General features: G+C 41.1%; 1 protein-coding gene across 1 annotated transcript in view; it reads right to left on the bottom strand.

The window, feature by feature from the left end:
- The window catches only part of LOC118986919 (vascular endothelial growth factor receptor kdr-like), a 163915-nt gene that overhangs the window by 107310 nt on the left and 41167 nt on the right, over positions 1–15438 (bottom strand). Inside the window, exon 3 of the mRNA XM_037045971.1 lies at positions 9775–9995. Coding sequence (XP_036901866.1) covers positions 9775–9995 — 221 coding nt within the window. The remainder of the gene's footprint in view (positions 1–9774; positions 9996–15438) is intronic.

The following is a 15438-nucleotide window of genomic DNA, read 5'->3' on the forward strand; positions in this document are numbered from 1 at the left end:
AAGGTAGTGAGTCACCAAACAACAAGGTAAATAAAAACAGATGGTGGAAAGAGAGGATAAGGGGACCAGGACTCTGAAGGTTCCATACCATTTATCAGATGGTGATCCTGGAAGCAGCGGAAGAGAGCTCCCTTCACAACTGTCGTGGTGGCTATAACTAGCTCAACCCCCAAATCAGGAAAATGCTGCCACAGAGCTGGCTGTTTTCCTAACTCTAATAAACTAAGAGGGACAGAATGAAGCCAAATTCAGCATGGCAAAGCTGAATTTAAGAGGCAAGTTTGGCATCTTTCAAGAGGCAATGTGAATACAGGAAAACAGAATAATTACAAGGTTTAGAGAGAAGAGCCTCCATCATTTTCTACCTGTGTACCCATGGGTAGGTTACTACACACCTTCATGTCTCAGCTTACTTGTCAGTGAAATACATCTACTTACTCATCAATTACAAAGGGAAAAATAGTAACTTGACAGTGGAAAAGTCTGGCAAACAAACCTTAACCAAGTGACTAAATGTAATAGGATTAGTAACAGAATAGACACCACCACTTCTTGATAGTCTTGACAAAAATGTATCAGGTGAATTTAACCACAAGGCAATATCATAAAACTCAAATTTAGAGATGTTCTATAAAATAACTGGCCTGTATGTTTCAAAAATGTCAAGGTCATAAAAGACTAGGAAAGATTAAAAGGCTGTCACAGAGGGGAGGCGAGTAAGGGAACCCAGCAACCAAATCCGATGTGGGATCCTGGACCAGATAAAGGACATCAACCAGACAATCGCTGAAACTTGAATAGGTATACAAGTAGCATTAAACCTATGTTAATTTACTGATTTTTATCATCTTACTCTGATTCTAAAAATGCTAACATTTGGAGAAGCTACTAAAGAGCATATAGAAATTGTACTAATGTTGAAAATTTTCAGTAAGCATGACATTATTTCAAAATTAAAATGAAAGAAACAAAGAGAAAACATCTCACGATGTCATATTAGAAAGAGATAACAAACAACCCAAGGAATATACTTAGCACTAGATAAATTATGCTGGATGCGTCAGCTTTGGTAACTCTGGGATTTAGGGCAAGTTATCATCCTTCACTTCTTTTTTAAAACTTAAGATAATAGTGCTTTCCCTAAGTGCCAAATGAGGTTACCGAAAGGAATAAACAAGGTGAAAAAGAGCCTTATATTTTAAGGAATCATATACTTTTAAATTATGAGGATTAAAAGAAACAAAACATGTGCATTTGACCCTGCCATCCGCTTTTCTCCCTAGTCCATTCATCGTCATTCCACCCCTAGATTATTCAGACTGCTTTTTAATTGTTTTCCTGCTTCCACTGTTTTCTCCCTAAAGTCTGTTTTCCACACAGCAGCCAGAATTCTCATGTTGTTCTATTTCTGAAACCTTCCAATAGTATCTATACTACCCAGAATACAATTCAAAGGCTTTACAATACACTGAAAAGCCTTAAATTCTCTTGTCTCCCCCCATAACCTCTTTGATCTCATTCCTCTCCTATCATTTCTCACATAAGCTACTCCAGACACATTGTCCGCCTTGCTGATTCCCTTGCCTGCTTCCACTTCAAGGTCTTTACAACTTTTCGTTCCCTATTTTGAATGCTTTTTCCCATATATCCACATGGTGTTTATCACTCCATTCAGGTCTTTACCCAATGATCTCCTAGTAATAGAAGCTTCCTCTGCCCCATTACCCTGTTTCATTTTTCTTTGTAGCACTTATCACTACCTGGTATCATAGGACATATTTCCTTGTTTATTATACTAGTCTGTAAGTTCTATTACATCGGGGCTCTCATGTATCATGTTCACTGTTGTATACTCAGCACCTATGAACTCTCTGAAATTGTATGCATAGACTTGTGCGAATGGGTTTTTTGAGGGCTTTTTTTTTGAGGTGGGGATTGTTCAGAATTTTATCAGCCTCCCAAACTGTTCTGTGACACTATGGTAGAAGCTGTCAGCTTTTTACTCCTATATATATTACGCTCTTCTTTCTAACACATAAAATGATGATTTTGTACTGTATATAGGCCACCCAGAATGAAAACTTCTTTTTTCTGACTTCCTTGTAGCTAGATGTGACCCTATGACTAAGTTCTAATTTAATTTCCTATTAAATATAATTAGAAGTCTCTTTTAAGAGCAAGGACCTTCTTTCTCTCCCTTCTGCCTTCCTGATGGATAGAATACAGATGTGAAGGTTGGCAGTTGAGCAGCCACAATGGACTCTGAGGTAGCACAACAGGTCCCTGTTGATTCTGGAACCTTCTTCCTTTTTAGAGATAGGAAAAGTGACATTCAGAATGGGGAAAAGACTTGCTTAGGTTCATACAATTAGGTTAGTAGAAATCTGTTTGCAAATCTGTTTTTCCAAAGTCTTTACCCAATGATCTTCTCTACACTACTTAAACCCTGACACCATGCAGGTACCAGCCACAGATGGCTTTGGGATGCTTGTGGAGAGTTGAAGAAAGCTGACATATTGGCGGAGAATGCCAAAGAGAGGAAATCTGGTACAAAGTAGTGGTTTTTATACTTTTTTAAAGCAGTGAAATCTATCCTATACATGAGGTAGTATTGATGACTAGCATTATTGAGCACTTCTTTTTTTCCTTGATTTTTAAAAATTTTTTTTATTTACTTTTAGGCAAAGGAAAAGAGAGGGAGAAAGAGGGTGAGAAACATCATTGTGTGGTTGCCTCTCACACGCCCCCATGTGGGGACCTGGCCTACAGCCCAGGCGTGTGCCCTGACTGGGAATCGAACAGTGACCCTTTGGTTCACAGGCTGGTGCTCAACTCACTGAGCCACATCAGCCAGGGCCATTATTGAGCACTTTCATGTCCTCATCTCTAAAATAAGCACTGTGCATGTATTAATTTTTTCAATTCTTATAAGATCCCTACGAAGTTGATTACTATCCTCATTTTATAAATGGGTAAATTGAAGCACAAAGAGGTTAAGTAACTTATGAGAAACCACATAGCTACTAAGTCACAATCTGAACCCAGCTCATCAGGCTTTAAAGTCCATAACCTTAAGAGTGAAGATAAACTGAAATCTTATATGCATCCCACACATACATAAACACAAGTAAAACAAATAAGAGCAGGTATGCTCTGGTTCAGGACCTTGAGTTCAGTCCTCCTAAACCCCCAAACACCTCCCCAACAAGTAGACTGAGAGACCCAATGTACATACACCACACTAGCTCCAAAAAGGGTCTTAAATCAAGGAGACATGAACCCCGAGTCCTATCCACTGCTCTGCCATTAACTACCTACGTGACCTTGAACAAGTCTTCATTTTCTCTAAATCTGTTTTGAGAGGGGATGCTGAACCAACCTCTATGGAGCCCAACAGTCCTTGATATACGGCAATTCTTGGAATCACCAGCTCCAGAACACTTCCGGTTAGCATCGCCACTCCCATCCCTAACAAGCTCCAACACCGACAAAGCTGGGAGTGAAATTATGCAGCTAGCCCCCACGAGTCTCCTGTCCTTTCTGGATCCTGAGATCCTTGAATTAAGCCAGAACTAGACCACAGCTAGTCCAGAGCTGGACTGGCGCTGATGAGGAAAGGACACTCCCATCCTGAGTCAACAAGGACCTGTCCTATACCTACTGCCTCAGCTATTGTGCTGTCGGAGAGACTAGTTTCCTAATGGAAAAGAGGGTGTGGACCAGGAGTTTACAATGCCGGGGACTCAGGGCCAACAGCCAAATCTAGAGAGAAGAGGAAAAGGTGTGGAGAAAGCACACACATGTGACCTCTCTCTAAGATCTTTATCAGAATCTAAAGGAAAAGCTAAGAAACATTCAAAGCACAGAAAAAGCATTGCCGGATGAAGGCCAATGAGTTTTGCATGGAATCAAGCTCCTTTCTTAGAAGTCTAAGTGCAAAATGCGTTAAGGTATTAGTAGCTAACATTTCTAATAAGACTATGTTGGGTGGACTGTCCAAGAGAATGAACATATCCTTCATAAGCCTTCTCCCAAACCTCCCTCTCCAAATCCCTCCACAACAGCTATTCTCATCCACTCACTCTGACCCAAGAAGGCCTTATGGTCTCCACTCCTTTAGTTGTGTTGTTCCCTTGCCTAGAAATCCCTGACCACTATCTGGGTCCTATCTACTCTCAGATCACAGACTCGGAATTCTTAATAGTGAATATGACCTTAAAAATCACCTGCTCCATCCCTTCTACGGGTGTGAAGGTCTTTACTAGTAATTGGTCTGTTTAATCTGGCTTACTTTACTACCCTTGAAAGGAAGCCTGTTCCACCTTTGAACAGAATCATATTTAGAATAAATTCTTAATAGGAGAGGGATTTAGAGGAACATATATAAAGGATACATGGACAACAACTAAGAAGGGTGGAAATGGGAGGGAGGGGGAGCACGGGGGTGGGATAGGATGGGAGTAATAGACAGAAAACTGTACTTGAAAAATAATTAAATTAAAAAATTGGAAAAAAAAGTGAAAATAAAAAAATTATTATGAATAGAATAAATTCTTTCTTATACAGAGACTGAGCCCTAGTGTGTTCTTCAGAAAGCCATACAACCTCTCATGTTCTCTCTGGAACATCTCTCCTTCCATCTTCCTCTCAAGCATTAGATATAAGACATAGCCAGCAATCATTAACTTAAGAGAGATGACATGAAGTCAGGGTTTTGTTTTTTTTTTAATCACAAATTATCTAACTACCAACACCAGGCTAACAACACATCTTATTAAAATTCAGATCCTTATTCCAAGATGGCTGCAGAGTAGGTGGAAGCTACACTCACCTGCTCCCAGCCCAAACCATATTTACAGCTAAATTACAGAGCAATCAACCTGAATTACCAACTGAAGTCTAACTGAACTAAGAAGGGTAGATTGCCCTTTTTGTGTCTCTCCCCAGGAGCATGAGGTCTCAATCCAATGCAGAGAGCCCCTATCCAGAGCAACAGAGATGAGAAAAGGAGCCCCCATTATATCCAGTGGTGAAAATCAGTGGGACACCCAAACACTGCCTTTTCAGGGATGAGCACTCTTATTACTTACAGAACCATCCTGGAAACTGCACTTCCCAGTTTCTGACTGCTGGTGAGGCCACTCTGCCATACTTGTGTCCTGCAAAGGGGTCTGCTGGCTGCAGCCAACAGTGACTGTTGGGACCCACATTTTCTGGGGAGGCTCTTGGCAGAGACCCACATAGTGACTAAACTATGTGGCTTTGGAAAGAGGGCTGGTCTCCCCCATATTGAGCACACAGCCAGCATCCCTCTCCCACCTGTTTAATCACTTGGCTAGCCCCATTCTGCTGAGTTCAGCCAAGCAGAAAACCAGAGTGCAGTGCAGATCTGGGACTCTGGAGCAGGTCTCCTGGAAAAGCTTGCCTGAGAACCAGACAGGCAAGGGCAGAGGTATGTGGCTACACCATGGTGGGAGGGGTGGGGGATGGAAAGGCCACTCATACCCCTGGCAACACAGCCCATCCAGTGCTACCCAGGGAATGGGAAAAAGTAGCTGCCCCTATCCTACAGGCTTGTGGGTACTACCCCAAATAGAAGACCTTGGATCTATCCTTCCAAGTTCCAGATACTCTGCCCAAATGGGCTCAGTTCTGTGGAGGGAAAGGAGAGCAGCTGGCGGGGAGGGGGGGTGAGATAGTTAGAGTGAGTCCCTCAGAGGCCATTATCTGGGACCAGAACAAAGTGCTTTGCCCCCTCAAGTGGGCTGGACCAGCATCCTCCACAATGGGAGACTTTTCTGATCTGTCCTGCTGATCTGGTAGCTCTCCCTGGCTGATGGGCACTAGGGCAGTCTTCACATCTTGGCTATTGTAAATAATGCTGCTATGAACATAGCGGTGCATGTATTCTTTATAACTGGCATTTTGGGTTTCTTAGGATATATTTTCAGAAGTGGGATCCCTGGGCCAAAAGGAGATTTCATTTTTAGTTTTTTGAAGAAATTCCATACTGTTTTCTATAGTAGCTGCACCAGTCAGAATTCCCTCCAAACGGTTACACCATGCACAACAATAAATTCAAAATGGATAAAAGACTTAAATGTGAGTTGCAAAAACATAAAAATATTAAAAGAAAACATAGGCAGTGAAATTTCAGACATTTATTGTAGCAATATTTTTGTGGACGTGTCTCCTATGAAAAGGGAAATAAAGGAAAATTAAACAGGACTGCATCAAAGTAAAATAGCTTCTGCATTGTAAAAAGGGTACCCACTATGGGGGGAGAATATATTAATCAGTGATACATCTGACAGTGTTAATTCTCAAAATATATAAAAAACTCATACAACTCAACACCAGGAGGACAAACAATCCAATTAAAAGTGGACAAAGAACCTGAACAGACACTTCTCCAAAGAGGACATACAGAGCGTCCAGAGACATATGAAAAGATGCTCAGCATCACTAGCCATCAGAGAGATGCAAATGAAAACCACAATGAGATACCACCTCACACCTGTCAGAGAATTGCTACCATCAATAAATCAGCAAACAAGTGTTGGTGAGGATGTGGAGAAAAGGGACTTCACTCTGAACTCTATTATTTCTTTCTACTTACTCTGGGCTTTGTTTTTCCTTTTCTGCTTATTTTAGGTGTAGGTTTAGAGTATTTGAGTTTTTCTTGCTTCTTGAGGTAGGCCTTGAGGTAATGCTGTGACCTTCCCTCTCAGGACTGCTTTTACTGTGTCTTATTAACTTTGGGTTGCCCTGTGTTGATTTTCATTTGTTTCCAGGTAATTTTTATATCTTCTTTGCATTGTTAATGCATTTATTGTTTAATAACATGTTATTAGCCTCCATGCATTTGTCTGGTTTTCAGGGGTTTTATTTTGTGATTCACTTCTAGTTTCATACAATTGTGGTCAGAAAAGAATCTTAGCGTGATTTGAATCTTCTTTAATCTGTTAAGGCTTATTTTGTGTCCTAAAACATGGTCTACCTTTGAGAATGTTCCATGTGCACTTGAAAAGAATGAATATTCTGCTGCTTTGGAATAAAATGTTCTGTTAATATCAATTAAATCCATCCAATGCAGTGTTTCATTTAAGGTTGCTATTGCCTAGTTGAAATTTTGTACTTGAAGTTCTATCCATGGATGACAGTGGAATGTTAAAATCTCCTACTATGCCTGTATTGCTGTCAATCTCTCCATTTTTATATTTAGATGCTCCTCTGTTAGGTGCATATATGTTTACAAAGGATTGCTTGGTTTTTTGGTGCTGAGTTGTATGAGTTCTTTATAAATTTTGGGTATTAAGCCCTTATCAGATGTATTACTGGTGAATATGTTCTATTCAGTGGGTTGTCCTGTCATTTTGTTGATGGTTTTCTTTGCAGGGCAAAAAACTTGTAGTTTGATGTAGTCCCATTTGTTTATTTTTTCTTTTGTTTCCTTGTCTGAGGAGATATATCAGAAAAAACATTGCTATGAGAAATGTCGGATTTTACTGCCTATGTTTTTTTCTAGGACGTTATGGTTTTGAATCTAACATTTAAGTATTTAATTCATTTTTTATTTATTCTTGTGCCTAGTCCAAAAGGTTGTCTAATTTTAGGGGATTTTTGCATGTATCTGTCTAATTTTCCAAACAGCATTTATTGAACAGACTGTCTTTATCCCCATTGTATGTTCTTATCTCCCTTTCCAAACATTAATTGACCATATAGACATGGTTTTACTTCTGGGCTCTCTATTCTGTTCCATTGATCTGTATATCAGTGTTTACACCAGTAGCATGCTGTTTTTGTTACTATGTCCTTGTAGTGTATTTTGATGTTAGGTAGCATGAATATAAGTGCTAAATTCCCCCCAAAATATTTGCACACTGGATCCAGCACTGCATTAAAATACTCCATGATCAAGGGGGATTTTTTTCACAGATGCATGGTTGGAACTATATTCACCAATGAATAAACATGATATATCACATAAACAAAATGAGTAATAAAAATCACATGATTGTATCAATAGGTGCAAAAAAGCATTTGATAAAATTCAGCACTTATTTATGATAAAAACTTGTAGCCAAGTGGAAATAGAGGGAACATATGTCAACATAATAAAGGCCACATATGAAGAACCCACAGCCAACAACATGCTCAACAGGCAAAAACTAAAAGTGTTTCCCTTAAGATCAGGAACAAGACTGAGATGCTTGCTTTCATGACTCTTGTTCAACATAGTACTGGAAGTTCTAGCTACAGCAATCAGACAAGAAGAAGAAATAAAAGGCACCCGAAATGGAAAGGAGAAAGTAACACTGTCACTATTTGCAGGTGGCATGATACTGTACATAGACAACCCTAAGGATTCCACCAAAAAACTGCTAGAATTGATAAATGAATTCAGAAAAGTAGTCGGATGCAAAATAAATATCCAGAAAATTTTGCAGAAATTTATGGCATTTCATTATTGGTGCATTTTGACGCACCAATAATGAAATATCATAAAGGACAGCTAAGAAAATGATCCCATTTATAATTGCATAAAAATAAAATACATAGGAATAAATTTAATGAAGAATGTAAAAGACCCATAGTTGGAATAATATAAGACACTGAAGGAATAAATAGAAAAAGATGTGAGTAAGTGGAAGCAAGTACTGTGTTCATGGATAGGAATAGTAACATCATTCAAATGTCCATACTATCCAAAGCAATCTATAGATTCAACGCAATTCCTATCAAAATACCAATAGCGTATTTCACAGAACTAGAACAGATATTGGAAAAATTTATATGGAACAACAGAAAACCCCGAACAGCCATTGCAATCTTGTGAAAGAAAAAGAGAATTGGAAGAGGGCAAAATGCTTTCAAAGTCATTCTATGAGACTAGCATTAAACTAATACCAAAACCCAACAAAGACACTAGTGAAAAAGAGAGAGAGGGAATTGCAGGCTGATATACCTAATGACCATAGATGCTAAAATTGTCAACAAAATATTAGCAAACTGAATTCAACAGAACACTAATTATACACCATAATCAAGTCTCCTAGCCTAGAGCTATTTCCACCTCATCCTAATCCTTACTATGGTCCCTTAGACTTGCTTAACCTGTATCTTTGGAAGACCAGGAGGACTGTGTGTGGATTAGGATTTAGGTCTTCCTGAGGGCCAAGTTTGCTGCTTTATAGATTTTAGTTATCAGCTAATGTATAAGGAAGTAAACACATGGCTCATAAAGAGAATGGGCACGCAAGAGGAGCAAAGAAAACAGGCTTCTAAAAAGGTACCCTCTGTGCTCTCAAAGAAGAAATTATATTCCCAAAGGAGCAATCATCCAGGCCCCAGCACCAGAGCCCAAAGCTACAGAAGTTCTGGAAAGGAGATTCAAATGTTAAGAGCCTTCCTCATCTGGAAGTAGAGGAAGATCAAGCCAAATTTGTCTGTAGCTTGTCAGGTGAATCTGCCTCTCCACAGTCCCTTCCTTTCACATACCACTGGTTAACTACTTGAGTTGGGAACTAATCCTATTATTTTTCTTATCTCCGGGGATCAGAGATCAACAACTTCACCTCTGGAAAGCATGTGGGTAAGAAGGTACAACTGGATGTCATTAGCACAATTTAAAAGCACAAGGTGTGTCCTTGCTCTACTGTCCTTGAAAAGCACTCCAAAGTATTCCAAATTTACCTAGGGATTTATGTATCTACACATCCAGAAAAAATGCAAAATCCTTCGGTCTCAAAGCCCAAGGCACTCACTCACCTTTGACATACACATACACACTGGCCTTGTCATTAGGATCCTTGATGTCAGCAATGTCCTTATAGCTACAGGTAAAGTAGCCCGTGTCACCGGCTTCTGTGCGGAAGATAGTGAGCTGGTTGCAAGTGACAAGGGGGTTATCAGAGCAGGGGTGCTCCAAGATTCGGGCGCGACTTCCTGCAGACCCAGTGCCCCAAGTCCAGGTAACGGCAGCCAGCGCCCTGAAAACACAACACAAAAAATATGCTGGGTCAGGCATGGAAAGGGCAGTGAAGAAGCCATATTGCTGCAGCTCCCAGTGTGAGTTCTGAAGGAAGAGTTATAACAGATAGCTTAGTTCCCATGAAAACGTTGGCACAAAGGATTGGAACACCTGACTATGGGTATAAGGAGTATCTGAAACCATGAGTTATGTTTTTGTCCTTCTCCCTCTCTACCCTTATATTTCCTCCTTCTACTCAACCCATACTTTCAACCCAGCTCTCCCAATCAATGCATGGGCTTTGGAGTGTTTGCCATTAAACAGCTGAAGGCAGAGGGAAATACTGAGTTAAGTGATTTCTGAGGTCTTTCTGGATTTATGGTTTGGACTTGGAGAATGAGAACTCCAAGACTCAGGGAGGTAAAGGGCCTTGCCCAGAATGTTGCTGGCAGGATCCACACTCAAAGTCCTATGTACTAGGGCCCAGTCTAGGTTTTTATTTCTATTTTTGAATTATACCTTGTCTCCTCACTTAATTTAAAAGGCTTTTTTTTTGGCAAATGAGTTCTGAAAGGGCATGTGGGTTAGAACCAGGGACCAAGTTAAGTTTAAATTTGTTGTATTTCTTTCACGTGCAGACAAAATGATAGGACTCTATATTATCATCTCATCAATTATTTTCTTCTCCTCCCAGTTCCTTATAACAAAAAGAATCTGTGGCATGATGACTGAAAAGACACAGGGATGACAAACAAAACTGTATATCAAGTCTCAGTACCACTGTTCAGTTATGTGGCTTTGAGCAGTTAATTAAGCTTCCTAGGTCTCAGGGTTCTCATTTGCAAAACAGGGACTGTGACCCTTCCCTTACAGGCTTCCGTGAAGTCTCATTTAGAGACCGTATGTGGAAATGATTGGCAAATGCAAGCCCTCAGCATACGTGGAAGGCAGTGGAAATTGGGGGGGCGGGGGATGGAGCCAGATTTGATTCCTGTTCCTATGTCAAAGACAGCTACCCTTCCCCGTATCATATCTCATGTCTCATTCACACATCTGCGACATCACTATGTATCGTGACCCACAAATTCACTGAAGTGAACAAAAGGTAAACCATCAAGTGGTGTGGGGAGCCACGGCCCACCTTGAGTATATTCTTCAAGAGCAATGCATTTGCAGCCATTCTGAAAAGATAATACGTTACCATGACTGTGGTTAAAGACTGTTAAAAAAATACAAGGAGGGGTTAGAGACAGCAAGGCCAGGACTGAGGTAGAGAACAACCGTGCAAGTCCTGCCCCATCCCAACCCTCACCCTCTGGCTCTTGCACCCTGAGATTAGAATGTGGTTTTGTCTCTGTACATAGAAAGAAAATAAATCCAAGTAAGTTACTCAGCCAACCACTGGAGCCTCTGTTCCTGTTTGAACTTTGATCTTCTTAGAGTATGTCCAGCCTCATTCTGGGGTCTTTTTTTCTAAGGTTTTATTTATTTATTTTAGAGAGGGGAATGGATAGAGAAAAATGGGGAGTGAAACATCAATGCGTGGTTGCCTCTCGTGCACCCCTTACTAGGGACCTGGCCCGCAACCCAAGTATGTGCCCTGACTGGGAATCAAACCAGCCACCCCTTGCTTCACAAGCCAGCACTCAATCCACTGAGCCATACCAGCCAGGGCTCATTCTGGGGTCTTTAAATAAACCGTGTGGCCTCCAAACCAGACAGGTTAAGAGAAGGTGTGTTGTGTGATAGACTGAATTGTGTGCCCCACAAATTCACATGTTAAAGCACTAACCTCCAGATATAGTTCGATATAGAAAGATAATTAAGTTAATGAGGCCACTAGAGTGGACCCTAATTCAGTCTGGTTGGTGTCCTTATAAGAGGAGATTAGTACACACAGAAGAGATACCAGGCATGAGCACGCACAGAGAAAAGACCACATGAGGACACAGTGAGAAGGCGCCTCACGGTTGCCTTCAAAGGGATGAATGTAATTTCAATTCCTTAACAGTTATGGAGTAGTTACATTTATACAGTCCTAAAATTATTTCAGCCCTTTGAAGGCAACCGTGAAGCTGATGTGGCCCCCGGTGAAAATGAGCTTGACACCCCTGTTCTAGAACTATGAAAAAATAAATTTTTGATGTTCCACCCACCTGGTACTGGGTACTTTATTGTGGCAGCCCTAGCAAACTAACACACTCTCTGGCCTGTTATCAGCTGCCATCTGAAATTTTATTGTTTTTGTTGGGCTTTGTATGCCATGAGAAATTGGCCCTAGAGTTTGAATTTCCTAACCTTTGCTTGTCTCACCTGACTAGAGTCTCGGACCTGCCCATTAGAGCCAACAAATGACACTGCTCTTCTGCTTTCCACCCTGTGTATGTAGTACCTCCAATGGCTCTGGGCAACGTGCCAGACCACACTAACCTGGCCTATGAAGTCTTCAGGAATATTCTACACTGTCTGCTCCGATACCAGACAAAAGCAAATGGGCAAGCAAGACAATATCTGGGGTGCAAGGGTTAGACAAACTCGTTCAGTTTTTTTAATTGAAGTATAGTTGACACACAACATTATATTAGTTTCAGGTGCACATCACAGTGATTCCATGTTTCAATCCCTTGTGATGTGATCACCACATAAGTCTAGGTACCCATCTGTCGCCATCCAAGTTATTACAATAATATCGACTGTTTTGCATCCCATGAATTGTTTTTCTAACTGGAGGTATATACCTATTATTCTCCTTCACATTTTTATGTATCCCCTCAAATCCTCTGACCACGGTCAGTTTTTTCTCTGTATCTATGGGCCTGTTTCTGTTTTGTTTTGTTTGTTTGGTCTTCTTAAATTCCACAAATAAGTGAAATCATATGATATGTTTCTTCCTTGGTCTGATTTACTTCACTCACCATCATATCCTCTAGGATGGTGGGCAGGGGGTGGCCAGGGTGTGAGGATTTTTAGAGACAGAAGGCCTAGACGGAGCAGCAAAGGTGAAGGCCTGGGATAAATGGGGAGCGGTGGAGGTCAAGGAGGATGAGCTGTTTATGTTTGTTCACACAGCAGACTTCTGATTTAGACCCATTTTTAGTTCCCATATCTGGATATTTGGTTGAGCTTGAGAGGACACTTTTGAAAATATTCCAGAAATAGAAACTAAGTTCCAGAGATTCCAACAGCAGATTCTCATGCCTGGGCCTGAGCAGCTGGATACTTGGAATGACTAGGCCTCCTATTCCTGATAACATCCTGGGGGAGCATCACATGCCAGAGTCTTGAGCTTCCCTACAAGCTGATTTATTTCCCCCATCCACCTTCCACAAGATACTGGGTTTGCCGGCCAGAGCACCGAAGGCTTCCTTCCAGCTTAAGGCTTGGGAACTTAGGTAACTTGGACCAGGAAGTTTTACAGAGGCCAAGCTGAGCACAAGGAAGTATGGTTAGTCCCTGTTGGAGCTGGGCAAGGAAGTATGAGCTCAGCGTGCTCCACAGACTTGTCAAAACTTACAAAGTATAGAGAGTTGCCTGCATGTTTACACAATGAAAAACCCACTGGCTTGGGCATCCGGAGAGCTTGGTGCTGGCACTGGACACTTAACAAGTTCCTCTTCCTCTTCAGACCTCAGAGTCCTCATCGGTAAAGTGGGGCTGATAGAACCTACCTTACAAATGTATTGAGAAGGTTTACTGAGTCAATCCATACAAACTGCTTAGAGCAAAGCCTGATATAGAGTAAGAACCCAGCAAATCATCGTTATTGTGGTTATCAACTTTATCTGTCATAGGAATCATTTTTTAATCATATCATTCTTTCACACTACACTTCCAGTCCATTAGGATATCATCTATGCTCTACCTTCAAAATGTATTCAGGACCTGCCCACTTCTCATTCTCTCCACTAGTGGCATCCTGGTACCAGCCCTCATCATGTCTCGCCTGGAATGCTGCACTAGCCTCTGACTTTTGTCCCCTTTAATCCATATCCCTCACAGCATCCAGAGGGGGATTTTTTAAATATATATTAGATCACATCATTCCCCTGCTTAAATTCTTCCAGTGGCTTCCCATGACATTCAGAATAATTTCAAAGTCCTCACTGAAGTATATAAAGTTCTGCTACTCTGCATCCTAATTTCTTTTTTTAATTTTTTATTTATTTATCTTTAGAGGGGAAGGGAAGAAGAGAGGGAGAGAAATATCAGTGTGTGGTTGCCTTTTGCATGGCCCCTCCTGGGAACTGGCCTGCAACCCAGGCATGTGCCCTGACTGGGAATCGAACCACGATTTTGTGATTCGCAGGCCCGCGCTCAATCCACTGAGCTACACCAGCCAGGGCCCTTTTCAGGATTCTTATCTTGCTCATTCAACTGTGAGGTGAGTACCTAAAAGCATTGAGTGTGATTACCCAGTTGTGTATATATGGCCATGTCTACCTCCAGACAGAGTATTGTGCCTAGTACAGCAGACACACAACAAATTACTTGTTTTATTATAAATTTCTTTTTATTTGATACTCAGGGCAGTAATTATTACTTGTCCACATCCACAAAATGTTTTCTATACAATGAACAAATGAGGGAGTTTATATATAATAAACCCAGAGGGGGAAAGACACCTATGATCATTTGAAGACAAGAGAATAAATATTCGAAATTTTACTTCAGTGTCATGGAAACGAGAAGTAAGGTAGCAGCGCTGCCATTGCCCAATTGTGTGTCCTTTGCCAGATATTGTCATCTTTTCAGTCCCCACATTACTCATTTTTTAAAAAGGGATTCAGAGGAGCTCCTCATGTTTCTGAAACCTTCTGAGGAGTTATTTATTTACAAGGCCATACCTCCTTCTCGCATTCTCCATTTCTACCCAAAGCACTATTAGCCTGTCTTCCAGATGAACTTTCTCTGGGATCCTCTTAGCACTCAAGCAAATTTCCCCTAAAGTACCAACCAGCCTACTTGCCCGAGCTAAGCCTGTCTCAAACAAATCACCTGGGGTTAAGTGTTACAATTTATGGTGAATTAGAGCTGGTTTTTATGACTCTAAAAGCCCTGGAAAGAAGCCCTGGAAAAAAGTATGATCTGTTGGAACACAACAAACCAGGGCACATCTAGGCAATTGGTGGCAGGTTTTATACAATGGCTAATGTAGGTCAGGTGTCATTCAGGGTCACTGGGGTAAAGTGATCCTGTGTGAGCAGGGGCTGATAATGCACTTGACGCTGACTCTTCAGTCATGCTTTATACCCAGAGAAGTTGCTAAGCAGGCATACAGATGAGGAAAAGACAGCCTCCCAAAACCAAATGTCTGGCTCAAATCCCCTGATCAAACCTCATCTGTACTGTTGGAAACCCACATAGCTAGGAGAAAAGGTCACCCCCCCCCTGCAGGGGGAGTACAGGAATCTACAAGACCTAGAACAGGATAACCCCTACCTCCAGTTATGCTATCACTGCAT

Source organism: Sturnira hondurensis, unplaced genomic scaffold (genome assembly GCF_014824575.4).
Source record: "Sturnira hondurensis isolate 20B ecotype Veracruz unplaced genomic scaffold, ASM1482457v3 Scaffold0004711, whole genome shotgun sequence".
Classification (NCBI taxonomy): domain Eukaryota; kingdom Metazoa; phylum Chordata; class Mammalia; order Chiroptera; family Phyllostomidae; genus Sturnira; species Sturnira hondurensis.